General features: G+C 38.0%; 1 protein-coding gene across 10 annotated transcripts in view; it reads left to right on the top strand.

Moving 5' to 3' along the window:
• Nucleotides 1-10,893, top strand: part of CUTC (cutC copper transporter) — a 54,713-nt gene that overhangs the window by 1,766 nt on the left and 42,054 nt on the right. For all 10 annotated transcript variants that reach the window (XR_011522768.1, XR_011522767.1, XR_011522765.1 and 7 more), the window contains exons 2-3: nt 1,633-1,704; nt 4,891-4,950. Coding sequence is in view for 2 of the 10 variants with exons in the window: in XM_008538434.2 (XP_008536656.1) it covers nt 1,633-1,704; nt 4,891-4,950 (132 nt within the window). In the remaining 8 variants the exon portion in view is untranslated. The remainder of the gene's footprint in view (nt 1-1,632; nt 1,705-4,890; nt 4,951-10,893) is intronic.

Here is a 10,893-nt window from a genome sequence, read left to right as displayed (position 1 = left end):
TCCAGCTATTATTATGTGAAAATGCGTTCAGTATTCGTAATTTTTAAAAAATTATGTGCTTAGCTTAGAGGGAAAAAACTCAAAACTCTGTTTTCATTCACACTTTTTAGTGTACATACATGAATTTTTGTGAATTTGTAGTTATTCAACCTTCAGTAAATCTTTGTGTGACTCTTGTGTTCCATGGTTGACATTGTGCTTGCTGTGGGTAATCATAAAGATTTCTCGCATAAAGACCTTACTTAGGAACTTTAGGTCAAGTAAGAGTGATGAGACACCTATCTACATAAATAATGAGAGAGGAAATAATTAGTGTTTAAAGAGATACAATTAGAGTTTTAAAGAGGAACATATAACTTACGAAGAGTTATATGAGTTCAAAAAAGGGAGATACAGTTTCCCTCTTTGGGAGAAAGGAAATGTCATGAAAATGTGATTTTTACATGAGCCTTGGAAGATTTTAGCATTCAAAGATGGAGCTGGAAGGACTTTTTTTTTTTTTAAAGATTGGCACCTGAGCTAACATCTGTTGCCAATCTTTTTTTTCCTTCTTTTTCTCCCCAAAGCCCCCCAGTACATAGTTGTATATTCTAGTTGTAGATCCTTCTGGTTATGCTGTGTGGGACACCGCTTCAGCATGGCTTGATGAGCAGTGCTAGGTCTGTGCCCAGGATCCAAACCGGCAAAACCCTGGGCCGCCGGAGCATGCAAACTTAACTACTTGGCCACAGGGCTGGCCCCTGGAAGGCCTTTGTGGATTGAGTAGATGTCATAAGCAAGAGCAGCAATGGGGATTGAAGGGAACTGGAGGCACATAGAGGAAATAATGTGTATTTAATTAATAACTAAAACTTTTTGCACACTTAGTAGATACTATATCTACTTTACGTGTATTATCTCATTTTATCCTCCCTACTCTGAGGTAGGTACTAAAACCTACTGTCTTTTATAGAAAACTTAGGCTAAGTAACTTGTCTAGAATCATACAAATACATAGTAGGCCAGGATTTGAAGTCCGTCACTGGTCTTAAACATATATTCCTTATAAAGAAGTTTAAACATACTCTCCAGGCATTGAGAAGCATTCAAAGAATCTTGCCTTAGAATGTGATGATGAGATCTGTGTTTTAGGAAGATTAATTTGGTATTTAGGGTATGTTTTTCTGAGTATAATTTCTTTTTTTTTTAAAGATTTTTTTTTTTTTTTTTTCCTTTTTCTCCCCAAATTCCCCCGGTACATAGTTGTGTATTCTTCGTTGTGGGTTCTTCTAGTTGTGGCATATGGGACGCTGCCTCAGCGTGGTCTGAAGAGCAGTGTCATGTCCGCGCCCAGGATTCGAACTAACGAAACACTGGGCCGCCTGCAGCGGAGCGCGCGAACTTAACCACTCAGCCACGGGGCCAGCCCCCTGAGTATAATTTCTTATACATATGTCTGTGTTCTTATTTCACAGCCCAGAGACATCAATTTAGCAATACCGTATTTTATTGCATCCATGGGCCCTGGCGTACTTACCTACTTCCCTTTTATTGGATGTTTGGATTTTGGCAGCAAAATGTAAAATATTTGTGGTAGATTGGCCTTGATGGATAGTACCATCATGAAATTGCATTGTTCTCCATGTATTTTAGGAGCAGCGAATGGATTTCTCATGGAAGTGTGTGTTGATTCAGTGGAGTCAGCTGTAAATGCAGAAAGAGGAGGTAAGAGAAATTGGAGAATGACGGTTGGCAGTCCTTTTAAGAGTCTAAAAATGAATCCTATGAACTGACCTTGAGAGCTCTTATGATCTCTAAGGATCCTAGTAATCCTTTTGAAAACAACAACCAACTAGAAAACCTACTGGAAAATTATAATTTTCTAGTTTTACTCTTGCAATAGGTCACATTTTAAGACAAGTGTCCCCAATAGGGCTTACTCACCAACTTCATTTTTTTATTGAACTTAGCAAAGATTTAGTTTTTTCAAACCATTGATTTGAAGATGATTTTAGAGATTGTTGCCGTTTTTATCATCAGGACTTTTATCATTATCTTTTTTTGCTTTTGAACATTATCTATTTTTACCTCAAGGTTTCTTTTGCCCTCTGAGCCTGCTTTAATGGGAAACATAGAAATTCCCATCATCTCAGGATCAGAAAATTTTGTACACAAAGTGGAGAGAATAATGTGAATCCCCATGTACCCGTCACTCAGCTTTAGCTGTTGTCAATACATGGCCAGTCTTACACCACTATTAGGGGTCAGCAAACTTTTTTTGTAAAGAGCAACATACTATGTGTTTTCAGCTTTGCTGGCAACATTTGGTCTCTGTCATATATTCTTCTTTGTTTTTTATAAATAATTCTTTGACAATGCAGAAACTATTCCTAATTTGGCAATAAAAAAGAATGAAGTACTGATACATACTACAACATAGATGAATCTTGAAACATTATTCTAAGTAGAAAAAACTAGTCATAAAATATTCACATATTATATGATTCCACCTACATGAAATGTCCAGAATAGGCAAATTTATGGAGACAGAAAGTAGATTAGTGGTTCCCTAGGGCTGGGGAGACTGGAGAGGTGACTGCTAAAGGGTACAAGGTTTCTTTTTGAGGTGATGAAAATGTTATAAAATTGATTTTGGTAATGGTTACAAAGCTCTGGAGTATATAAAAACCACTGAATTGTACACTTTAAATGGGTGAATTGTATGATATGTGAATTTCATGTCAATAAAGATGTTATTTTTTAAAAACACTTAAAAACATTTTTAACTTGCAGGCCGTAAAAAAAAAAACCAAGCTGTAGGCCTTTGGCTTGTGGCCAAAGTTTACTGACTGCTGATCTATATTCCTACCTTTCCTCCTCCATACCCAGGTTATTTTGTAGCAAATCCCAGACATCACGTCAATTCATCCTCAGAAATTTCAGTATATATCTCTAAAAGATAAGGACTCTTAAAAAAAATAATAACCACAGTATCGCTAACATTTCTTAAAAAAATAGGGGGCCGGCCCAGTGGCGCAGCGGTTAAGTTCGCAGGTTCCACTTCGGCGGCCTGGGGTTCACTGGTTCAATCCCTGGTGTGGACATACACACTGCTTGGCAAGCCATGCTGTGGCAGGCGTCACACATATAAAGTAGAGGAAGATAGGCACGGATGTTAGCTCAGGGCCAGTCTTCCTCAGCAAAAAGAGGAGGATTGGTGGCAGATGTTAGGTGAGGGCTAATCTTCCTCAAAATAATAATAATAATTTCTTAAGATCATCAAAAATACCCAGTTAGTTTTCAGGATTCCCTGATTAGCTCATAGAGTTTTGTTTTGTTTTATAGTTCTTTGAACAAGATCCAAACGTTTCATTTGTTTGATATATCTGTTAAGTCTATTTCAATCTATAAGTTTCCCCTTCTTTTTTCTTTCTTTTCTTTCCTTGTGGTTTGTTAAAGAAACAGTGATTTTCATCTTTTAGAGTATTCTACAGTCTCAAGTTTGCTAATTATATATGTAGCATCATTTAAAATGATGACTCTGACTCCTTTATTTCTTGTAAAGTTGTAGGTAACACAGAGGCTTAATCATTCAGATTTGAGTTTTTGATAAAGCTACTTTATAGATAACATTGTTGTACTTCTTGTTGCATCACATCAGGAAGGTATAACATCTTAGTGTTTTCTGTTTTTGTGATGTTAAGATTGATCAGTGAATTCAGCTGTTGTCAGCCTGATCCATCCTTTATAAAGTTTCCTGTCAGCTTTCACCTAATTTTAGTAATGTGTATTTTAGTAGGCTTTGCAAAATGGTACTATATTAAGCCTAACATTTATTTTCCATTTATTAGCAGTATACCTCTGTAAAGAAGAACTTTTCTTCATCAACTGTTTCGTTATACTGAGGTTCAGTTTGTACAAGGAGGGCAGGATAAATGCTTGCTTCTTTTCCCTATTCACAGAATTTTGTGATAATGAGTTTGTTCTCTCTCCTCCAGTGAATTGTTTTATCATTATGAACCTAGATTTAGAAATATTTGATATGTTTTAATCCACTGTAGTTATTGATGCTCAAAATGTCCCATCTTTGGCTGGTAGGAGCCTTTCCAAGCTGGCTCCTGAGACCCTTTGACATGACCCTGCAGTCTGATAGTTCTCTTGCTTTCAGTATTTTCTTATTCTTGAAATTATCCTGATTTACACTACTTAAAAAGTAACTTGTCCTTTTTTAAAGCTTAGAATAATAAAGACTCTCTTGGAAAAGATTCTTTTCTTTTCTTTTCTTTTTTTTGAGGAAGATTAGCCCTGAGCTAACTGCTGCCAATCCTCCTCTTTTTACTGAGGAAGACTGGCTGTGAGCTAACATCCATGCCTATCTTCCTCTACTTTATATGTAGGATACCTACCACAGCATGGCGTGCCAAGTGGTGCCATGTCTGCCCCCAGGATCCAAACTGGCGAACCCTGGGCTGCCGAAGCAGAACGTGTAAACTTAAGCACTGCACCACTGGGCCGGCCCCAAGATTATTTTCTTATCAACAAAGAGTCAGTGTTCCTCTGTGGTCAATCCCAAAACTTCTGTATTCTAAGTCACTTCCTTGTACCTGCAGAGGCAACCCTGTAATACAAAATTTTAAGAGACCTAGCTTAACTTGAATTAACTCTTAAATTTGACTATCAGTAACACATTGTGGGTTGTAGAATATAGTTGGGATTAAAAATAGAGTTTTAGTCTAGTTTTATAATTTGATTTCTCTCAGTTTCCAAGACTCTTTGTTCTATATTTGGAAAAAATGTTGTTTGCTATTTAATAAGAGTTTATTTGGGACAATAATTTTTGAGTAATGCTTTTAAAATTTTTCCTTAATTTTTAAAAATTTGCTTTGCTGAGCAATGTTTTTTTTATTACAGGTGCTGGTCGGATTGAATTATGTTCTGGCTTATTGGAAGGAGGAACCACACCCAGCATGGGTAAGTGTCCATGTTTTTTGATTTTCAGATTTTCTTATAGGAGTTTCTAGAACCTGGAGACAATTGATAATCTGTTTCATTGAGATACTCTACTAATGTTTCTAATGTGGTAACCATGCAAGTGCTTATGGTTGTAAATAACCTTGTCTGTCAAATATGTGCTCAGATAGGTGTTTTTTTCCTCATACATCAAAAAGTTGAGAGGTAGGGGGAAGTGACATCAGCAACATGCCAGAGTGAGCTGTTCGCTTTGTCTCTCTCCCTTTGAACTACAACTAAATGAACATTCATTGATCAGTGGAGGATACCTGCAAAACACATCAGGACGCCTGAGAGACCCACACAGCTATACATCGGAAGGTGGATGGACTACCCCCCAGGGAGGTAGTGGAGATAAGTGAGCACTGTCTGGCCTCCAGGCAGCCCAGCACACACGTACAACTACTCTCCCAGCTGGAGCACTCATAGCACCACTGCAGCCCTGAGGGTGGGAGTGCACCATGGCATGATTGCAGGAACAGGTGACAGCAGCCCTAAGCCCCTGCATAATTGCTTCCTTGTCCAGTGGGAGAGCCTACAGTGCCGTCTGGTCCACAGGGAGCTGCTCAGGCTTGGACCCAGTGGGGTGGCCCTGCCCACCCAATACAATGGCTGGTGTGACCTAGGAGCAGACAGCAGCAGATCTGCACACCCAGGCAAACGAGCTCCCAGCTGCTGCAAACACCCATAGTACCGCTGTGGCCCCAAAGAGGGGAGGGCACGTCTTGACAGGTCTGTGGAAGCAGGCAGTAGCAGCCCTGATCCCCTGCGTGATTGCCTTCCTGTTCGGTGGGAGAGCCCACAGGGCTGCTGTGGTCCCAAGGAGTGGCCCAGGCTTGGACGGGCACAGCTGACAGGGATCACAGTGGACTCAGAATACACGGCTCCTGCCCCCCACCCCCCACCCTGACGGCAGGTGGAACCTGTAATCAGACACTATCACTATGCGAAAGCAGAAATCCACTCCATCAAGTAGGATGAAGAAATATATTAATACTCCAGACCAGAAGGAAAAAGACAAACACTCAGAAATCAATCCTGAAGGCACAGAAATCTACAATCTAAATGACAGAGTATTCAAAATAGGTATCATAAAAAAACTCAACAAGTTGCAAGAGAACTCATACAGTTCACTGAAAACAGGAACAAAATTAATGAACAGAGGGAATTCTTCCCAATAGAGACTCAAGCTATAAAGAAAAACAAATCAGAAATGTTGGGGATGAAAAACACAATGGTTGAGATAAAGAAAAACCTGGAGTCCTTAAATAACAGAGCTGATACTATGGAGGATAGAATTAGCAATCTAGAGGGTAGGAATATCAAAATGCTTCAGAAGGAGGAGAGAACTAAGACTAAAAAGAAATGAAGAAATTCTCTGAGAAATATCTGACAATTAGGAAATGCAACATCAGGATTATAGGTATTCCAGAGGGAGAAGAATGGAAGAAACGAGCAGAGAGCTTGTTCAAAGAAATAATAACTGAGAACTTCCCAAACCTGGAGAAGGAGCTGAAATTACATGTAAATGAAGCCAGTAGAACTCCTAACTACCTCAATGTAAAAAGATTTTCTCCAAGGCATCACAATCCCTGACTTCAAAACATACTGCAAAGCCATAGTAATCAAAACAGCATGGTACTGGTACAAAAACAGGTGCACAGATCAATGGAACAGAATTGGAAGCCCAGAAATAAAACCACACATCTGTGGACACCTAATCTTCAACAAAGGAGCTGAGGGCATACAATGGAGAAAAGAAAGTCTTTTCAACAAATACTGCTGGGAAAACTGGACAGCCACACGTAAAAAAATGAAAATTGACCATTCTTTTTCACCATTCACAAAAATAAACTCAAAATGGATGAAAGACCTAAAGGTAAAACCTGAAACCATAAGGCTTCTAGAAGAAAACATAGGCAGTACACTCTTTGACATCAACATTAAAAGGATCTTTTCAGGCACCATGTCTTCTCAGATGAGGGAAACGATGGAAAGAGTAAACAAAGGGCACTTCATCAGACTAAAGAGCTTCTTCAAGGCAAAGGAAAACAGGATTGAAACAAAAAAACAAACCACCAGATGGGAAAAAATAATTTGTAAGTCATATATCTGACAAAGGGTTAATCTCCATAATATATAAAGAACTCACACAACTCAACAACAAAAAATCAAACAACCTGATCAAAAAAATGGGCAGGAGACATGAACAGACATTTTTCCAAAGAAGATATATGGATGACCAATAGGCACATGAGAAGATGTTCATCATCACTGATTGTCAGGGAAATGCAAATCGAAACTACACTAAGATATCACCTTACACCCATTAGAATGGCAAAAATAACCAAAACAAAAAGTAACAAATGTTGGAGAGGTTGTGGAGAAAAAGGAACCCTCATACACTGCTGGTGGGAATGCAAACTGGTGCAGCCACTATGGAAAACAGTATGGAGATTTCTCAAAAAATTAAAAATAGAAATACCATATGACCCAGCCATCCCACTATTGGGTATGTACTCAAAGAACTTGAAATCGGCAATTCCAAAAGTCCCAGGCACCCCAGTGTTCATTGCAGCCTTATTTACAATAGCCAAGATGTGGAGGCAACCTAAGTGCCCATCAACTGATGATTGGATAAAGATATGGTATAGATATACAATGGAATACTACTCAGCCATAAAAAAGGATAAAATCGTCCCATTCACAACAACATGGATGGACCTTGAGGGTGTTATGTTAAGTGAAATAAGCCAGATAGAGAAGGACACTCTCTGTATGACTCCACTCACATGTGGAAGTTAAACATGTAGACAAAGAGAACAGATTAGTGGCTACCAGGGGAAAGGGGGAATGGGGGGGATGAGCACAAAGGGTGAAGTGGTGCACCTACAACATGACTGACAAACAACTGTACAACTGAAATTTCACAAGGTTGCAAACTATCATCTTCTCAATAAAAAGTTTAAAAAAAAAGACCTTCTTCAAGGCATATATTAGTAAAACTGGCAAAGTCAATGACAAAGGAAAAATATTAAGGGCATCACAGCAGAAGAAAATAACCTACGAAGGAATCTCTATCACACTTTCAGTGGAAACCTTACAGGCTAGGAGAGAATGAAATGATATATTCGAAATTCTGAAACACAGAAACTTTCAGCCAAGAATACTCTATCGAGTGGAAATGTCCTTCAGATGTGATGAAGAAATAAAAACTTTCCCAGATAAACAAAAGCTTAGGGAGTTCATCACCACAAGATATGATCAGGAAGGCCCTCATACCTGGAAAAAAAAGGGGAGGAGGGGTTACAAAGCCTTGAGCAAGAAAATAAATAGGCAGAGAAAATCAGAAAATTGCAACTCTCTATCAGGACAGATAGCAAACAATTATAACTCTAAAGATAAAGGGAAGGAAAACATAAAAAATAAATATACTCACTTCATTTTAACCACCAATTTCACAACACAAAACTGAGTAAGTTGTGACAACAACAACTTAGAAGGGGAAGTGGAAAGGGATGGAACCTGCTTCGACTAAGGGAATAAGAGGCTATCAGAAAATGGACTAGCTCATCTATGAGATCTTTTATACAAACCTCACAGTAACCACTAAACAAAAAATTGGAACAGAGACACAAATGATAAATAAAGAGAAAACTGAGAAAACCATCATAGGGAGCCATCAAACTGAATTGGCAGTCTGAAATACATGGGACAAGAAACAAGGGAAATACAGAACAACTGGAAAACAAGTGATAAAATGGCAGCATTAAGCCCTCATATATCAGCGTAAATGGATTGCATTTCCCAATCAAAAGGCACAGTGGTGGATGGATTAAAAAACGAGAGCCAACAATATGCTACCTTCAGGAAACACATCTGAGCTCTAAAGACACACAGGCTTAGAGTGAAGGGATGGAAGATGATACTCCAAGCTAATGGCAAACAAAAGAAAGCAGGTGTTGCCATACTTATATCAGACAAAGTAGACTTTAAGATGAAAAAGACAATGAGAGACAAAGAGGGGCAGTGTATGATACAAGGGATGCTCCAGCAAGAAGACATAACACTTATGAACACGTATATACACCTAACAGGACCACCAAAGTACAAATGAAAATGGAGACAAATGAAAATACACCATACCAACTCATAGGGGATTCAGCAAAAGCAGTCCTAAGAGAGAAATTCATAGGAATATAGGCCCACTTTTAACAAAAAAGAAAAATCTCAAATAAGCAATCTTAAACTACACCTAACAGAACTAGAAAAAGAACAACAAACAAAGCCCAGAGTCAGCAGAAGGAGGGAAATAATAGAAATTAGAAAAACAGAAATAGATGAAATTGAAACAAAAAAATAATAGAAAGAATTGATGAAACTAAGAGCTGGTTCTTTGAAAAAATAAACATAATTGACAAGCCCTTAGCCAGACTCACTAAGAAAAAGAGAGAAGGCTCAAATAAATAAAATTAGAAATGAAAGAGGAGGAATTACAATAGATATCACAGAAATAGAAACTATTCTAAGAGAATACTATGAAAAACTATATGCCAACAAATTGGAGAATCTAGAAGAAATGCCTAAATTCTTTGACTTAACACAACCTCCGAATACTGAACCAATAAGAAATAGAGAATCTGAACAGACCAATCACAAATAAAGAGGTTGAAACAGTAATCAAAAACCTCCCCAAAATTAAAGTCCAGGACAAGATGCCTTCTCTGGAGAATTTTACCAAACATTCAAAGAAGATTTAGTACTCATCCTTCTCAAACTATTCCAAAAACTTAAAGAAGACACAACACTTCCTAACACATTTTATGAGGCCGACATCACCCTTATCCCAAAGCCAGACAAGGACAACACAAAGAAGGAACACTACAGGCCAATATCACTAATGAACATAGATGCAAAAATCCTCAGCAAAATATTGGCAAACCAAATACAGCAGTACATCGAAAGGATTATACACCATGATCAAGTGGGATTTATACCAGGGATGCAGGGATAGTTCAACATCTGCAAATCAATCAGTGTGATATACCATATTAACAAAATGAGTAGTAAAAACCACATGATCATCTCAGTAGATGCTGAGAAAACATTTGACAAGATCCAACGTCCATTTATGATAAAAACTCTCAATGAAATGGGTATAGTAGGAAAGTATCTCAACATAATAAAGGCTGTATATGACAGACCCACAACCCACATTATACTCAATGGGGAAAACTGAAAGCCATCCCTGTGAGAACAGGAACAAGACAAGGGTGACCACTCTCACCACTCTTACTCAACATAGTACTAGAGGTTTTGGCCATAGCAATTAGGCAAGAAAAGGAAATAAAAGATAGCCAAACTGGCAAGGAAGAAGTGAAATTCTCACTGTTTGCAGACAACATGATCTTATTTATGGAAAACCTTAAAGAATCCATTGGAAAACTGTTAGAAATAATCAACAGCTACAGCACAGTTGCAGGGTACAAAATCAACTTACAAAAATCATTTGCATTTCTGTACTCTAATAACGAACTAGCAGAAAGAGAACTCAAGAATACAATCTCATTTAAAACCCCAACAAAAAGAGTAAAATATCTAGGAATAAATTTAACCAAGGAGGTGAAAGACGTATACAATGAAAACTATAAGACATTACTGAAAGAAATCAATGATGACATAAAGAAATGGAAAGATTCCATACTCACGGATTGGAAGAATAAACATAGTTAAAATGTCCATACTACCCAAAGCAATCTATGGATTCAGTGCAATCCCAATCAGAATCCCAATGACATTCTTCATGGAAGTAGAACACAGAATCCTAAAATTCATATGGGGCAACAAAAGACAGCAAATAGCTATGGTAATCCTGAGAAAAAAGAACAAAGCTGGACCATCACA

This window comes from Equus przewalskii, chromosome 1 (genome assembly GCF_037783145.1).
Source record: "Equus przewalskii isolate Varuska chromosome 1, EquPr2, whole genome shotgun sequence".
Classification (NCBI taxonomy): Eukaryota; Metazoa; Chordata; class Mammalia; order Perissodactyla; family Equidae; genus Equus; species Equus przewalskii.
This window is presented reverse-complemented; position numbering and strand designations above follow the sequence as displayed.